Here is a 19,196-nt window from a genome sequence, read left to right as displayed (position 1 = left end):
ATAATCTACGACACCTTCCTACGCACTCTCTCTCCACTAGTAAATATTTAATCACTCTTGGATAGGGACAACTATTAGGTTCCTCTGATCGTAACATCTGTTGAGTCCAAACACGGGACTGCATGTGGCCCTGTGTTCATTCACACACTAACATCTTGGTTAGTAATCAGATGATAAAAGGTGCAGATTAGCCAGTGGTATGTGGCACTGTGACCCACAGTGTGCTCTGTTCTGTGATGCCAGCAAGGTAAACATACAAACACAAACATAAAACCTTAGTCTGAGTGAAAATGAATGAGCGAGAGTGCTTTGAGCGCTGAACTGGTCTGGCACTCGATTTTATTTTCGTCTCTTGCATGATGAGTCTTTGTTTAGTCATAAAGCCCTATAGTGTGTGACTGTGCCTGTGTCCTTACTTGGCTGACTGGGGAGGGAAGATACACTGATCAGCCGAAACATTAAAACCATTGACAGTTAAGTAAATAACATTATCTCGTTACAAACAATGGCACCTGTCAAGTGGTGGGATATATTAGGCAGCAAGTGAACAGTCAGTTCTTGAAGTTGATGTGTTGGAAGCAGGAAAAATGGGCAAGCATAAGGATCTGAGCGACTTTGACAAGGGCCAAATTGGGATGGCTAGACGACTGGGTCAGAGCATCTCCAAAACGGCAGGTCTTAGGGGGTGTTCCCAGTCAGCACCTACCAAAAGTGGTCCAAGGAAGGACAACCGCTGAACCAGCGACAGGGTCATGGGAGCCCAAGGCTCACTGATATGCATGGGGAATGAAGGCTAGCCTATCTGGTCTGATCCCACAGAAGAGCTATTGTAGCTCATATTGCCAAAAAAGTCAATTCTGGCTATGATAGACAAATGTCAGAACACAGTGCATCACAGCATGATATGTATGGGGCTGTGGGTCAGAGTGTCCATAATGACCCCTGTTCATTATCAAAACCGCCTACAACAGGCACCTGAGTGTCAGAGCTGGACCATGGAGCAATGGAAGAAGGTGGCTTGGTCTGATGAATCATGTTTTCTTTTACATCATGTTGACGGCCGTGTGTGTCGTTAACCTGAGGAAGAGATGGCACCAGGATGCATTATGGAAGAACACAAGCTGGTGGAGACAGTGTGATGTTCTGGGCAATGTTCTGCTGGGAAACCTTGGGCCCTTGCATTCATGTGGATGTTACTTTGTCACACACCACCTACCTAAACATCAGCAGGATAATGCCCTCCGCCATACTGCAAAAATTGTTCAGGAATGGTTTGAGGAACATGACAAAGAGTTCAAGGTGTTGCCTTGGCCTCCAAATTCCCCAGACCTCAGTTCAATCGAGCTTCTGTGGGATGTGCTGGAAAAACAAATCAGATCCACAAAAGATCTGCTGTTAAAGTCATGATGCCAGATACCAGAGGACACCTTCAGAGGTCTTGTGGAGTCCATGCCTCGATGGGTCAGAGCTGTTTTGACCGCACAAGGGGGACCTACACAATATTAGGCAGGTGGTTTTAATGTTTTGGCTGATCAGTGTATACGGTCAACCTTCTTTTTTTTTTTCCTTCCTTCTACTGTCGTATGTGCTCCCCAGACAAAAGTCCTTCCTTTCTGTGCTTCTCTCCTCATATGCTACCTACTCCCTTTGTACCTCCATTCCTTCACATCGCTTTCATCTCTCGTCCTCTTTTCTGTGCACAAAATGCTCTCTACCTTCCCTTTCCTCGCCCAAGCCTTCTCATTGGTCGGCCAGTCAAGCACAAATATAGCTCGCTCAGCACTTATCCTTAATAAAAGGCATTATCTATGTCAGGGCCAACAAAAACTGTCAGTGACATCAACGGAAAAGACCTCTGCCCTCAGACTTGGCAGGTGTGTTTCCCCACTCAGATATGAGTAAAAAACACAAATATATGCACACGCAACAAAAGCACACAGAAACAAGAAAACACACAAAAATCAATGTCCTCTACGCATGTTATCAACCAAACAATATAGGCTGTTTATCTAAACAACATTGTGTTCAGTCAATAATAATGAATGATAATCAAATATGCAAATTAACAATAAGAATATGCTGAAGTACTGCTAAAGTGCTGGATAGATGGGTGAAAATAGACAAACATGAGAACGAAAATGGCCACTATCTTGAGGTTAGTATGTGTGTGAGGGTACACGTGTGCATGCACAAGTGTGGGTGGGCACAATAGTGAAAAAGTGTTTTGAATGTGATACAGATCTGACCCCAGTTTATAACCTCGGTAAATTTGAATTAAAGATCCTAGTGAATAATTACCTCCTGGTCATTAAATCACTAGGTTAAACCTCCATCATAGTCCCCGATACAAACAATTCAAGACCTCCATCCTTTTTTGTTGTGTGCGTTGGCCTTTGTTATATTTTCATGACATATTCTATAGATAGACATACAACATTGGTTTATTCAAGTTAGTGTTCTTATAAGGTCACTGAATTAAGGTGAAACTTGTCATCATTGATCCATCCATCCATCCATCCATCCAGGTATTCATCCTGCTGCTATTCCAGATCATGGTTGTTGTTGAAACAGGGCTGTCGGACCAGTCCAGTTACCTCCAGCTGTTCCTGGGGTATCCCTAAATGCTCCCAAATCAGCAAGGAAATATATTCCCTCTTGCATGTCCTGTATCTATCCTAGGGTCTTAACACTGCTCCCAGTGTGCTGTAACCACCACAGTATAACATCCAAATATCCTTGCAAATGATATATGAGCCAGTTGAAGTATGTGGTTAGGGAAAAATCAAGGTTCAACAATTTTAAAGATTTGAACTAATTTTTGCACAAATCTAATACCATAATCCTCAGCTAATTTTAAACACTTTATGATCGCCACACTGTAACAGACCTCAAGAGTTATGTCTGAAGTGCAAAGGCATTTGCCATCCAATAGTATAGACACCTACATCAACAATTTACCCTCTGCTTGTTTCCCATGATGTTCTGTGTGTGTGTGTGTATATGTGTGTGTGTGTGTGTGTGTGTGTGTGTGTGTGTGTGTGTGTGTGTGTGTGTGTGTGTGTGTGTGTGTGTGTGTGTGTGTGTGTTGTCCTGAATCGCCACCTTGCCGGGGTGAAGAAGCTTGCATGTACCAATGATCCCAAGAGCTATGCTGTCAGGTGTATGCCTCCTGGTAGGGTCACCCAAGGCGGATAGGTCGAGGGGGAGGTTCCAGACGAAGCACGATCCAACAAAGACCTCAAGGGCAAAACTGGTGGATGATGTGTCCAGGTCACAACGGCAATGAAGGTGGCTGAAGGCTGCAACAGAGGATGGTCTCCAATCGTCTTGGTTCTCCATGCCATTGGACTCTAGCCACCCTCTGCCAAGGACCGTGTGGTGGCTGCAGGCACATCAGCCACTCCACGTAAAAAGCTGTCACGCGCAGGTGTCTTCCCATTATGCGGCTCCAGGATCGGCCTCTACGCTCACCTGAAGTCCCAGAAGGACCCAGAAGGAGGACAGTCATACTCGATCCCGAATGGCCGCCGATGATCATGATGTTTTTGTTAGTGTGTGTGTGTGTGTGTGTGTGTGTGTGTGTGTGTGTGTGTGTGTGTGTGTGCGTGCGTGCGTGTGAGGAAGAGAGAGTGAGAGTGGGGGGGGGGGGGTAGCTGTAGCTGTCCATCAGACAGTTCAGACAATGACAACTGTCTTCCCTCACACCATTTTCCTCTCATCATGCTCCATCAACATTATTTGGGCTCTAATAGATTAGAAGACAGAATATGATTTCAGTGGCTGCCTTGAGAGCCATGCTTTTCTAGGACAAATTACAAAAGCTGTATTTTCTGAATGTGGCCATTAACAAGAACACGGAGAATCCTGAATTATCCCATTATAGCACTGTTTCTTTTTGCCAGGCATATGGCTGTCAGACTCTCTCATAGGGAAACATGACAACTGATATATTCTCTCCGTCGCAATAACATTAATGCTTCCGAGGTCACATATACATTTTTGTTGAATGCAGAGAAATCTCTTCTCATAATGATGGGAAAAAATGTTTCTTGTTAGGAATATAAATAATTAGAAAAATCTCTCAAATCTGATGCACAATGTGCAGCATGAACACATGAAGCCATGTAAGAGTTGTTTAAGTAAACTGCATAATCATCCTGTTTGTTTTTAATGGAGGTCACTATTTAAAGAGGTCTAACTAGCTGGGCTAGTTTAGTTTAAGTCAGTATATGGGGGACATTCTCTTGAATGCCATAGCTTACAGCTTTTGCAGAGCATGACCGGGCAAAGTGATCCATCTAAGGTTTAAAAAAAAAGTCTCTTCAGAAGACATTTCTGCTATGTTGGTCTATTGTACTAAGATAGTTCATTTATACTTGGTTGGGACTGTCCTCAGGTGTTACATTACGGGCATCAGTTGAAACTAATGGGCTTTCCAATCATTTTATTTTGAGGATCCATTCTGTTGAAAGTCTGAGATTATCATATCATATGCATTGTTAAGGCCTTACGGACAGATCCTGTACATCTTTTCTTCAGGTCATGTATGCTCAGCGGCCACGAGGTTGATATGATTTGCTGATAAAAATGGTGCCATTTCTACATTTCTGTGGGAGCACACTGAAAGGTTGTCTTATTGCCAGTGAGTAGTAAATGGCTGGGTAATATCCCTCAGATTTGAGTGCCCTCCTTTGTGACTGTGGTACACTACCTCCTTATTCCAAAATCATACCGCAGCAGCACCCATTCAGTGGTAATGACCACTTTCAAAACAGAATCCAAGTTTCAATCAATTTTAAACTGCTGTGAGATGATGAGAGCTAGGGCGCTGACAAAATGGACGGCGGCAAAAAAAGTGGTCACGAAGTGAAAGTGCAAATAAAACGGGAGAGAAATGGGTAATGCTAATGAGCTATCCAGAAAATGATGGGTATCTTCTATTCAACACCATCCTTCTTTCCTCTATCCAGTCCTCCGAGCGTTGGACACATACATAGCATGGAATCATCTAATATTAAGTTCCTCCCAGTTGCTCCATAACCAGCCCTGATTGAAGCTAACATTTCAGAATAGTGTGGCAGAAACAAAAGAAACCCTTACTATATGGACATGTTAATTCATGTACAACCTTCACACAATCTGAATAGGTGTGCCAGAACACCAGAGTCAGGGAGAGAGAAAAAAAATTAAACCTTCACACACTGAGACATGCACAAAGGTATAGGAAACAGCGTGTTGAAAGTGTGATAGCGAACAATAGCACGGGAGTGAGATGGCAGTGGATGTTAGATGGTTCATTAGAGCCACGGCTCTTATCTCTAGGGGCACAGGGGAACAGATTACATACCTATCACTTGTCCTCCAGCCTCGCTTCACTGCAACCCCTCATTAATACTGCAGGCCATCTGTGCTACCTTTTTTAAAATTCCTATTTTTAGGTTTACTTCCAGTTCTATCAGTCTGCTTAACCGAGGGCAGTTATTGTGAACTGATATGCTGACCTGCATTCCTGGGTGCAGTGTGATCCAAACCATTTGTCTCCCTCTACATCCAGATTGACTTGCACTGATACTGTGTGTTCTCTCCCCTTCTCTTTCTCTCACTCCCCCTCTCTCTACCTCCCTACATCTCTGTCCCCCTCTCTCTTCCAGCAGAGCCTACGGGTAACCGTGTCCTGAGTAGATAATAGCAACCATTATCAGATTTCCAGCATTTAAACAGCAACACAGCATTGATCGCTAAAGTGCCTGGCTAGACCTGCCTTGACTGCATGGTGCCAGCAAGGGCTGGGGAGGAGGTAAATCTCCATCTACAATTATGTCAAGATCTGATCCCTCGATGTACACGGATACATTATTTATGAAGCTATTTAAAGACTTCTCCCTGTCAAATGCAATTCAGGACACATTTTTATTTTTTCTTAATTCTGAGTGTTATCCATCTTGTGTGAGGAATAGGGGATGTGGGTTGCCACTTGTGTTGGTTGCCACTGATGCAGCATCCCAGCAAGATGGCAGCAACCCGTGCAACAGATCCACCAGTCTGTGGGAAGTCATCTTAATTAACAAGATTACAGAAATGATCGGATTAGTGAAATCCTCCCCTATCAATTAACAACACACCATGCTGCATGTTATGGCAACACTGCCTGTTTAATTAAATCATTCAAAGCTGCAGGTTTTTGTTTTTTTTGTTTTTTTCTCCTTGGGATGAATGTGTGTGATCTACTAAAAGCTTGCATTTGATTTTCTTTCTAGCAATGGTTGGAGGCTTTGAAACAAAGGCTGTGGTCACTGCTGTCAGCCAATGTGCTGCTGCTATTGAGATGGGCCACCCTGACTACATTAATAACCCTCCTTGGATGCAGTGCTCTCAGCTCTGCCTCGGTCACAGCACACTGCTTTCAGCTGAAAGATGAGGCCCTCGGTCCAACAAAGTCCCTTCTGCCTCGCTCCCCCCCACCCCCCCTTTGAGAGAGAGGAATGAAAGAGAGAGGAAGTGAAGAGGAACAATTCCTCATCCTCCGCCACACGGCTGGAGAAGAAACAGGATCCCGTTTATTGGTTGGACAATAACGCATGGCAGGGTGACAGAAAGGGGCTTCAAAACTGCTGACTCAGGGACTGCGTGTGTGTGTGTGTGTGTGTGTCTCTGTGTGCTTGTCTGTGTGTGTATGTGTTTGTGAGTGCGCGCATGTGTTTGCTTGTGGTTCTATGTGTATCCGTCCATATGTGCTTTTGATGTGTTCATATGGTAATATCAGCAGAAAGAGTGGCAAATGTGATATTTGTCCTATTAAGACCCTACTGTATTAACCCAACACATCAGCATAAACAGCAGCTGGGCCCACTGTCAATCAGTTGACACGCTGCCTCAGATTGCATTCAATGCATTAAACTCTGGCCAGCTGATACCCACTAAGAGGAGTCAATGTGATCAATAAATGTGTGTATGCATGTCCCCACACACACATATACTCACACACACCATCGTGGCCATGGACACATGGAAAAATAAATGCCCTTCCCTTCAATTCTGTAGATGGAGCTGCAAATAAAAACCTTTCCCTCTGCAAAATATTTTCATTGAATGTTTCACACACATTCAATAACACAGTGGCGAAAGAAACAATGCAGGAATTTGTCTTCTCACACTCAACTATTGCATGTTGTACTACCTAAGTGTCGAGTTTGTGTGTGTGTGTCCCGTCGTGCGCTATACCTTGACAGTAGGCGTGACTCCATCTTCAGTGGTACTCTGCCCATTCTGTGAAAAAAGGAAACAGGCATGAGAAACTCTATGTGTACCGATGGTGTACGTGTTGGAGAGGGGGGAGAGAGAGAGAGAGAGAGAGAGAGAGAGAGAGAGAGAGAGAGAGAGAGAGAGAGAGAGAGAGAGAAGCAGAGAGAAAAGGTCATTTGCAGGAGTGAGTGGGCGGCAACAGTGCCTAGTATCAAACACTCTGCTCTTCTGCTTCACAGACCCAATAATATCATCCTGACACACAAATGGGGGCAAGAGAGGTGCACAGATCCCTGAATGATGAGGGCGGCTGCTCAGGGAAAAATTGCTCACTTTGTGAGCCTGGTTGTTTAAATTCTGATTGTCTGGTGTTTCTCTTCTTCTTTTTTTTTCATACAAAAAAACAGCTTTGGAACAAAAAGGATAATAATTGGTTGAGAATAAGGGAGTCTACGTGGGGCACCTGTGGAATCAAAGCTCGGAAAATGCGTAATTACATGGGGATTATCAAACACTTGCCAGAAACACACCGAGGTAAAATTACCCTGCCGTCATCTCAACGGCTTGTCTAGCTGTCACATGGCATTTACATATTTAGAGCCCCGATCTGTAACTGCAATATTCTTCCTTCCCAGCTGAAACCATGGCATCTTGAGACAGACTTTGTTCACACGGTGATGAATAACAAACAGCGAAGACATCTTTTAACCCTGACTTTTATTATTCAAGTTCATGCAGATACATAAACGCTCTGTGAAAGCCAAACTCGATTTTCATGCGTTTTAAGGTTGTAAAATGCCTTTTTACATGTACCGATCTAAGCCCTATGAGCACTGCCAGCGGGGTCTGATCCTACTGGATGTGCACGAGACCTTGGCTAATGTTCAAATGTTACACGTGAATGGGTGGAAAAAGAATTTGTCACTAACCTTACTTAAATCATTAAACTTACCATCCTCTACTATCATACAAGCGAGAGAAAAAGTGATTTCATTTTAGACGAGCCCTACCATCACATTAAAAAAGTACAAAATATTGCCCTGATAATACAAAAGGAGACAACAGAAATCCACATATTCACACAAAGAGAGTGACATACTTTTGAGACAACAAGACTAAAACAAAAGACCCCCCCCCTTCCCCGCCATCCGCTTTATGGTTTGTTTTTCAAAATAGAGGGGCGACCATGAAGGCCTGCACTTCCTTCGTGCACAAAACAAGACAGACAGCAAGCTAGCAGAGGCAGTCAGCACAATGTCAAGCAATGACCTCATCGAAAGAAGGGACGGAGAGTGTCAGAGAAAGAAGAGAGAAAAGCTGAGCTTGTGACAAAAAGTGACTTAACTATTTTAAGGAAACAGAGCATTTTTAAATTAGGGAATAAAGACCTTCTGTTGGACAGAGCAATAACCGGGCATGTTATTGACTTCAGCTGTAATGGGCCTACAGTATACTCTTCTCTGAGGCAATAGACAGGATGGGACACAGGCTCTGGTCCTTTTTTGCTGACTGCCAGATTATCCAGCTAGCCTGTAACCATGATATCACCGAAGATAATTCAATTTGGATGAACTTTTCCAGTCATAAAAAGGAGCCATAACAGATATGCTCTGAGTAAGACCGACTCGATGAAATGGCAGAAAGTACAGTTTGAGTCCAGTTTGGAGATAAATTGCAAATGTGTTTTCGGGTGATTTCTTAGGAATCTAAGACAGACGAACATTTGATGTAACCAGTCACTTTCCGGAAACCTGACATCAATTCTCTCTCATCATTCTCAGAAACATGACCCGTCTCTGCTCCCTCGCTCCAGCTCTATCTGACGATCCTCTTTTTTGGGCCCCCCCCTCCTTTTTTTCTCCCCAGATGTATCCAGCCAATTACCCCACACTTCTGAGCTGTTCTGGTCACTGCTCCACCACCTCTGCCGATCCAGGGAGGGTTGCAGACTACCACCTCTCCTCCGATACATGTGGAGTCGCCAGTTGTTTCTTTTCACCTGACAATGAGGAATTTCACCAGGGGGACATAGCACGTGGGAGGATCACGCTATTCCCCCCAGTTCCCCCTCCCCCCCGAACAGGCGCTCCGACCGACCAGAAGAGGCGCTAGTGTAGCGACCAGGACAAATACCCACATCCGGCTTCTCACCCGCAGACACGGCCAATTGTGTCTGTAGGGATCCCCAACCAAGCTGGAGGTAACACGGGGATTCGAACCAGCGATCCTCGTGTTGGTAGACAACGGAATAGACCGCTACACTACCCAGACGCCTCCCTCGGGTGATTTCTTGGGACTCTAAGACAGACAGATATTTGATGTAACCAGTGCACGTAGTGTCACTTTCCGGAAACCTGACATCACTTCTCTCTCATTCTCAGAAACATGACCCGTCTCTGCCCCCTCGCTCCAGCTCTCTGACAGTTCTCTTTTCTTATGGCCCTCCTGCAGTGGGGTGTATGTGTGTGTTGTTACTGTTTAACCCAATGAAGTGTGGCGCAAAGGATAAAATCCTGAGGAGTGTGAAAGCATTTGTGCACAACTGTTTGTGTGTATGCATTTGTGTGGCCACAAGTGGCTTCCTGAGGTTACTGCCCTACACATTTCTACCTCATTAGCTCTGCATGACTGATCCAAGTGGCCCAGTTAACAGCACTCTTCCTCCCCAGGCTTCTTCAATGAGAGCGCACACACACACACACACACACACACACACACACACACACACACACACACACACACACACACGTTCTAAGTCAGACACATTTTCCTAGTGCTTATTAACATGCACTTGGTGGGATATCCATGTTCAACGTTGGGCATATATTCACAGAGGAAAACACGAAATGTGCATGATTGGGAGAATAATTTCTCTTTACGTGCCCAGAATACTGTAAGCACAATAATAGACCAGCCTATTTAAAAGAGCCAAGGAACAGCACATTCAGTTTGTCATAGGATCCCTGTGCAATTAGGACCTAGTAAACAAACAATCTTGAGGTATTCAGGTTTTGTGTGCGGCTAAAAGATAAATTCAAGTGTGACGCTAACAGTGTGATTAAAGTACGACTGCAATCTCTATGCAATAAGGGAAAACAATAAACGTTCTCCAATACCCCTTTGATCTTCATCCTAGGGCTGCACGATATTAGGAAACCATGCGATATGCGATAACGTTGTTGAATATGGCGATGATGATATGACTCGCGATAAATAAACAAATATTGACGTATACAGTTTTAATGTCTTTCCGCTTTAGGTTTGCTGCTAACACAGACCACAGACATTGAACAAACTATGCACACTGAATAAAAAAAATTAAATGCATTATTTCCATTCCAGCAACATGGTTTTATTGGGGAAAAAAATGCACCTGGCTACAGCCGCTATACTGACAATGAACAAATACCACCAACTTGGTTGCATGGCAATATAGTTTCTTCATCACTTTAACACAACATCTAGGCCTATTCAAATATAGCAAGTTTATATTATAAACGATTACGTAACAGTCTCAATTTAAAACCGATGTCTTGTCTTACCAGTTTTGCAGCGTGAGTAACTAGAAGCAGGATAAGCAGTTTGGATAATGAATGAATGACTTTTGTTGTTACTGAGGCGGAATCCGCCAAGCGACACTACCGCATTTTTTCCAGAAGGGGGCACCAAAGTCAACACAAACTGCATATACCGTTTATCGCAGTTCAAGCAGTCTTGGATACGTATATCGCGCATGTTGATATCGCGATGAAGGTACATTTTCGATATATTGTGCAGCCCTACTTCATCACAAGCTAAATACTCACAATTACTCCTATAGGTTAGTGTTTTCACCTGATCAAAATGACCATGCCCGCATTCTTTCACTAATATGCGATATACAATAACTGCAATAAAGACACTTTTCTCCTTTACATCTCTCTCACACTCTTTTAGATGATAACTCCTAACTGTTGAACATCAGCAACCAATAGGCACTAAGCAGAGGAGACGAACTGGCAGGGTTAATGTATGCAATGGTATGAGCAATGGCTTTAAAGTGAAGGTGTTTTGTTATCACACGTCTCTATGTAGTCATGACCTTCCCCTTCTTCACTCCCATAGCCTTGCCCAAGTGTTCCAGAGGTCACACACAGATTAGTGGCTAAGCCAATGCCCGCGCAAGACAGACAGAGACACACGCACGCGCACACGCACGCACACACACACACACACACACGCATACACACACACACACTTGCTCACACAAACACAGAGTGTAATGAACATATACGTTTTGTGCTTGCCAGTGTTGTTTGGCAGGCAAGCACACACACACACACACACACACACACACACACACACACACACACACACACACACACACACACACTTAAATGCTCACCACACCTAGCTCTGAGGTTAGCCAATGGCACAGGTAGAGTTTATAAACCCTAACCTCTCCCATCTCCACGGCTTGTTGCATAATGTCTGCAAAGGCTCAACTCCCATGGAACAAAAAGCCCACTTCCACCGTCACTTCCAAGGCCTGTACAGTCCTGCTGTCTCTCCTCTTCCCAACACTGCGATGGAATTCCAAACCCATTTTGACATGTGAAGACTGCAAGTGAATGAGGGGGAAAAGACCACGCCTAAGAACAAATCACGAGATGAACAATGTCTTCAAAACAATGTGACTACGCAAATACAGCCCATTATGCTCAATGAGCAATGGTAAAATTTTACATCTCCATATGAGGATTAGAAAAGTGTGTGTTGTGTTTGGGGGGGGGGGGGGCTTTTTGCGAGCTCAAAATGAAAACCGAGTGAAAAGCACATATGAGCGAGTCTCAAAAGTGAACTAAAACTGCAGAGCAGCAGCGTAGATGTGTGTCATAGCAAAGAACTGAAGTGTGCTAGGGGTGTGAAGCAGATCATAGTGATGCCACATGGCTAATCTGGCTGACACAGGTGGTAATGACTAATCTGGAACAAAAACGGGGATGACTTGCTGAAGCGCATCTATCTGAGGTAACACACTGATCATTAGACAATATGTGCTACACGTGGTTTCATTGTGAGAAAAGGTCAGTCTTACACTCCTCTTGCTGTTACTCTTAAAAACACTTCGGGTTTTTTCCCCGGCAGTATTTAGTACAACCTCACAGTGGAGCCGATTCTGGCACATATCCCCATGCTCAAACAGTCAAAGAGGCAGTGTATATTTTCATGATTCTTAAAAAACAGCTTTGATAATAATGCCATTTCCTTGAGAAAAGTGATCATTTTCGATCATGCAGGCCAAATGCAGCAAATCTCTTATCACAGCCCAACACTGGCCCCTATCCAACTGGTTTTAACCATTTCTTTTTGCTTTATTCACCCGTCCATCAATCCAGACAATCTCCATTTTCTGTCCCGTTGACAAATTTAACTAGGACTGTTTCCAATCTGTCCTCCTCTGCTCAAAGCAGATCCAGCTCTGACCGACGGTTTTGATTGAATTTGCTGATCATCTCCAAATGCTGATGATTCCTGCCCACCTGTTAGAAGGACTCTCGGGATGACTAGAGAGACTTGTTTTCCTGTACAGCGATGGAGGCTGGATGATTAATCCAAACCCTCTGTGCAACTCTTCAAATCAGGCCCAATGAACCAGAATAGTGAATAAACTGGGATTTGGTTAACAACACCAAAAACTGATCACATGATTGTTGTTGTTTTTCGTGAATCATTTTGCCACAGTTCCTATTTTATTTTTTATATGCCCTCCATTATTTAAGGTTTGATTTTCCTCAGATCCCCTCGAAGGCTGATCTGGGGGGAATTATGGATCGTTCCTAGCTAATGCTCTTCCATGTGATGCTAATCATGAATATTCTGAGAAGAGGGAAGAAAGAGTTCCCAGAGAGGGGGAAAAAGGAAGGATCTTTTATACAGTAATGAAACAGATCTGGTGAGGCGCATACATTCATCCGTCTGCTCTGAGGAGCCGATTGAGAGGTGCGATGCCTAATTGAGCACACAGCTCTTCATCAGAGAAATCAGAGACGAGAAACATGGAATGAGATGCCTGCTTCACCCGTTTTCAATTAATTGCTTTCTTTTAAATGGACTGAGCCGATACTCACAACCGCACGGTCCTCCACCTCCAACAACAAAGAATAAGCAAGTGAATTATCATAAAGCAGTTCAACCTAGCAGGCCGCAGGTTACTGTACAGATCTAACAGATTGATGGTGTGCAGCCTAATACAGAAGTAATTTATAGCTACAAAAACAGCCCATTCGCTAATGCAAATAAGAAACTTGCTGAGACACAGGTTTCCTAACTCTGCACTGTGAATGCCATAAATGACCGCATTTTTAAGTGTGAAATCTAAAGACGTCTAAAACAAATCACATTAAATTGATGTTAATTACAGCAGTGCTGACAGTCTTTTCCTTGCCATCTTGATTTTTCTCCAAGAAATCACCTGTCAGTCAATCACCACTTTAAAGCAGCGCACACCCTTATCCTTGCACATCATTATCCTTGCACATCCTTGCAAGAACAACAAGTACTTTGGTAAGCCGTGCTGGCAGATGGGTTTCAATGTAAGTTACACCACAGCTTTGCTCAGTGTTATGAAACTGCAGCCTATTCATAAAACATGCAAACAAACATCTCATGAGCAATGATACCACATCTGAGTAACAAGCCTCCTTTCAGTGTTCATATCCAGACTACAGGAGGTAGACGTGAGTCACCCCGTCTCAGTGGTCCATCTACAACTCTGTTTAAAAAGGTTATATAGGCTTTGACTCATCTCGACTTAAAGAACTGAATTGGTTATACATCCCCAGGACAGCTAAGTGAAAGCAAACATGGGAGAGAAGAGTTTGACCTCATTTGTGTTAAGGCGGTCCAATGCATGGCTCCATCTACAAATAATTTGAGAGGGTGGAAAGGGTGAAAGCCAGCGGAGCAGGCATGAGGTTGCCTCACTTTAAAATCATTCATTCTTCTCTCTTTTTTATATTTAGGAATCGTAGCAATATTGACTAATAAGACTTTTCAAGATGACATGAATTGCATGTGATCTAAACCGTTCTTTTGTGTGCTATGGTGTGACATGATGCTTAACAGGCTACTGGTTTAAGGCCTCAATAAAGTCACTGAGTAAGTGGCATTACTGCCAAGGTAGATTTGTTTCATCTAGTTGTCTGGGGATGGACTTAAAAACCCGAACCCACGAACATCGGATCCGCTATGCTTTTCAAAAGTTGGAGGGATGCAAGTACCAAAGGCATGATAATATCTTTTGAGGACAGGTTTTTTTGGGGATGAAGCCAGAATATGTTGGGGGTGTTTTAAGGCATAAAAGTGTGTGTGTGTGTGTGTATGTGTGTGTGTGTGCGATGTACAAGCAAGACAGGAAAAAGTAGTCAGTCTCACAGCTAATAACGTCTATCAATTGAGATTTTTTTAACTGCAAATCAGGTTCAGTCACGGTATAAACTACAGATGGGGTGATTGATCCGTGTGGCTTCTTCTGGAAGAGAAGGATTCATTGATAAGCTGACACTGTCAGATGGTGTTGTCGAGCTGACTTGTTCACCAAAAACTGGGTTTCCCCACTCAAAAACACAGACTGTTCACCTGTTCGCGTGCGATTTGAAGCAAAAAGCCAACGAATGATATAAAAAAAAAAACAAGAGAATATTTGACTTGTCCTTACCTCCGTCTCCAGCTGCACTAGTTCCATGGTGGGCCATGGCTCCGCGATTTGAGCAAGCGGCATTTTGACTTCTCTCCCGAAACAGTTTAGTTTAGTGTGCCCAGATTTCTCGAAACGCCCCCTGTTCGACTGTAGTAGTACTCGGACGTGCCAAAACGGGTCACAAGTCAAGTAGAGTAGATTTATATGGAGCCTATAGTTATATATATATCTATATATATCTATATAGATATATATGTACATATATAGATATATATATAGATATATATCTATATATCTAATACACACACACTGTAATCACTTGCTTGGGCTCTGTCGCGAAGGAAACACTCGGGGAGACACAACAGAGGTCCCCCCCCCAACTGTAATCCTTCTGATTTGGCGTCGCAGGCAGGTCTCCCCCCTCCAGATATCTGCGGGGAAGGCAGCTGTTACTTGCAGGCTGAAAACGGTGCCGTCTTCAGATGCTCCTCCGCGACTCGCACGCTAAACCCGGCTTTACAGGCTGGCCACTGGCCACTTGACAGGAGGCAGAAGGGGAAAAAAGCCCTTAGACGGCGTGTTCCCAGCAGCACACCGGACTCGCCTCACACTAAGCAAAAAACAAAAAATAAAATAAAGCAGGGTCCGTGTTGTATTATCGGACACCGGCGTTATTTCAACCCTTTCTTGCCGGTAATGTGTCTGCGGGTGAAGCGCTGAAGAGAGACGGCGCTCTTTCCGCCGGATTCGCGACAGTCACTCCAGGGCTGAGAGCTTAGTTTGGACCTGATGAGAAGACGCCGAGCCGAGCGTTTATTGGCAGCCTGCTCGGATTTGATCCAGCCCCCTTTTTTCTTTTGTTCCTTCATTGTGCTTACGCCGCCACATGGCCGATAGAAGAACTGCAACTACGTAATGCAGACTGCGTTGAATTGAGTCCGCGACTCCGCTTTCTGATACTGGCTGTTCTGCAGGCCAGGGGAGCAGATCTTGTTACAACTTCAGGGGCGGGACCGGGACCACAAACGTGGACTTTTCTCAAAATGACAGGGCCCCTCATACAAACGTCTTACTACAACTGTGAAACCTTACCTGAGACTCACTGTCTCTGTCCCTCTGCGTGTCGCTGCTGCTGCCCACAACAGATTGTTTTACTGTTGTTGTCTTATGGCACAATTATTGAACGTTTGTATGAGCCCTTCATTCGTTTTCTATGAGGACTTTATCAGCTAGTATTTGTAATATTGCAGGGGTCTCCCTACTTACACAGTGGCGTTTTGAGCATACACAGGATGCAGGTTAATTATGGAAGGAATTAATATACTTCAACTTAACTCTAATATAATGCTAATATATGCCATAATGAGCAATGGGTACTACTGGAGGCTAAAATGTTAGAATAAATTCACAGACCTAAAATGAGCTGGCACACATTAAAATAGCTAAGTAAACATTTATGTTAACTAGACAATCATTACCATGTAAGCTGTAGCTCGTCCACGTCCACTTTATACACTCACCATCAGAAACCGGAATGTGTCTTGGACTTTTTAAATTAATATAACTACATTATAAACACCTGTCTCAAATAATGGTCTGTCTCTAATAAAGCAACGCTGTTCAAAGAAATACACACCCAGGCTATTATTGGAACTTTTACGGGTATGATCAATGTAATATTAGCTAGCAAGCTAGCTTAAATATGGATATGGATAATTTAATTCACTTGAGGTGGTAAACACACTCTGGTTAAGTTTTTAAGCCTTTTATTCGGTTGATGGGTAGATTTTATCTTTGAATGATCAAAATAACTTACAAGGCATCTGTCACACGGCTAGTCTATAGTCCTAGCAGTCACCAGTTACACCAGCCACTATACTCACTCACTGAAGATGCAACTCTGACATGCTACAGAGATGCTACAGAGATGGAATCTGGGAAAAATAGTCCAATAGCAAGCAAGGGTATCAGGATGAAGTAAACTACTACTACTACTCTCGGCAGCTCCCGTTAGGGGTCGCCACAGCAGAGCATCCGTTTCCATCTCTTCCTGTCCTCTGCATCTTCCTCTGCCACACCAACCACCTGCATGTCCTCCTTCACCACATCCATAAACCTCTTCTTTGGCCTTCCTCTTTTCCTCTTGCCTGGCAGCTCCATATTCAGCATCCTTCTCCCAATATACCCAGCATCTCTCCTCCACACATGCCCAAGCCATCTCAATCTTGCCTCTCTTGCTTTGTCTTTAAACTGTCCAACCTGAGCTGTCCCTCTAATATACTCGTTCCTAATCCTGTCCTTCTTTGTCACTCCCAATGAAAATCTTAGCATCTTCAACTCTGCCACCTCCAGTTCCGCCTCCTGTTTTTCATCAGTGCCACTGACTCCAAACCATACAACATAGCTGGTCTCACAACCATCTTGTAAACCTTCCCTTTAACTCTTTCTGGCACCCTTCTGTCACAAATCACTCCCGACACACTTCTCCACCCACTCCACCCTGCCTGCATTCTCATCTTCACCTGTCTTCTGCACTCCCCATTACTTTTGACAGTTGACCCCAAGTATTTAAACTCATATGCCTTCGTCACCTCTACTCCTTGCATCCTCACCACTCTGCTGTCCTCCCTCTCGTTCACGCATATGTATTCCATTTTGTTTCTACTGACTTTCATTCCTCTTCTCTCCAGTGCATATCTCCACTGCTCCAGGCTCTCTTCAACCTGCTCTCTACTCTCACCACAGATCACAATGTCATCTGCGAACATCATAGTCCACAGAGACTCCTGCCTGATCTCGTCTGTCAACCTGTCCATCACCATTGCAAACAAGAAAGTGCTCAGAGCCGAACCAAATTCTCACTTAGTTTAGTATATGCGATGGCTCAGACCACTGAGCAGGATACATAGGGGGACATAAACAAAACCTTAAAAGTGTTGTGTTTTGTGTCAATTATTTCAAAAATGGGGTCAGCTTCTAATACAGTTTTCAGTTACATAATTTATTTAGAAATAATTTATGGGGGGGGACAACTTCATATTTTTCAGAAGTTGGAGGGAACCCCCACCCCCCAGGATCTGTGCTCAGGTGCATGTCATAAAGGGGGTCCCATCTGTCATTGATCACTGGCCCTCAAAGACAAACTGTCCATCATCTGTGACAGTGAAGAAAAGAGTGAAAGACATGCTCGGAGTCATGATCACAGAGGATGAAACTGCAGGGTGTTGCATTATTAGTAATGCACTTTGTATAGCGCTGACATTTGTGGGCAGGAGTGGCATGCCCCTTCCATCCACAAGCTCTGAACCTACAATAGTTTGGTTATTTTCTAATAATATTTTTATTTGAGTTTTGTCAAATTTACATTGCATTGGTAGCTGTCATACAACAGCAGTCTTTATCAGCCCACTTCCTCATCCAAACATACGCCGCTCAAGAGATACTACAAACATATGGAGCAATGCATTACATATAGGGCATTTCTGCCCAACTGTCATTTATAAGATACAATTATGCAGTTATGTTTACTGTCAGAGTGGTATGGCTCTGCCATCCTCAAGCTCTGAACCAGTGGGAGGCTTATTATTAACTTGTAGCTGCTTTACACCTTCATAGACTTCAGGCCGACAACAAGCCATATTGTAACACGATGCACACAAACTATTAAACATAATTGATTATTTTGTATATTTGATTCTTTTGTAAACTATACAATATAAGTTATTCTTATTCTTATTCTATGTATAAAATTGCTCCTTTTGAATGTTCCCTCAAGGTAACTAATTCACAGCAACTACTATTGAATAAGCAAGAATGGATTTGAATGGAATAGATAGAAAAATAGTCCGTTTTTAAAAATTGCATCTGTTATCTGATACAGCAAGAGTGAAAGGGAAGGTTTACAAGATGGTTGTAAGACCAGCTATGTTGTATGGTTTAGAGATAGTGGCACTGACGAAAAGACAGGAAGCGGAGCTGGAGGTGGCAGAGTTGTAGATGTTAAGATTTTCACTGAGAGAGATGAAGAAGGACAGGATTAGGAATGAGTATATTAGACGGACAGCTCAGGTTGGACAGTCTGGAGACAAAGCAAGCGAGCAAGATTGAGATGGTTTGGACCTGTGAGGAGGAGAGATGCTGGGTATATTGGGAGAAGGATGCTGAAGATGCAGCTCCAGGCAAGAGAAAAAGAGGAGGTTTATGGATGTGGTGAGGGAGGACATGCAGGTGGTTGGTGTGACAGAGGAAGATGCAGAGGACAGGAAGAGATGGA

At 43.7% G+C, this 19,196-nt stretch overlaps 1 protein-coding gene across 1 annotated transcript in view; it reads right to left on the bottom strand.

The window, feature by feature from the left end:
- Window positions 1-15,052, bottom strand: part of rps6ka1 (ribosomal protein S6 kinase a, polypeptide 1) — a 69,157-nt gene extending 54,105 nt beyond the window's left edge. The window contains exons 1-2 of the mRNA XM_056295243.1: window positions 14,942-15,052; window positions 7,222-7,266 (exon numbers count right to left, since the gene is read on the bottom strand). Coding sequence (XP_056151218.1) covers window positions 7,222-7,266; window positions 14,942-15,004 — 108 coding nt within the window. The 5' untranslated portion in view covers window positions 15,005-15,052. The remainder of the gene's footprint in view (window positions 1-7,221; window positions 7,267-14,941) is intronic.
- Between the last annotated feature and the right edge of the window lie 4,144 nt (window positions 15,053-19,196).

Source organism: Lampris incognitus, chromosome 16 (assembly GCF_029633865.1).
Source record: "Lampris incognitus isolate fLamInc1 chromosome 16, fLamInc1.hap2, whole genome shotgun sequence".
Taxonomy (NCBI): Eukaryota; Metazoa; Chordata; class Actinopteri; order Lampriformes; family Lampridae; genus Lampris; species Lampris incognitus.
The sequence above is the reverse complement of the archived record's forward strand: the minus strand, read 5'-3'. Positions and strand labels throughout refer to the sequence as shown.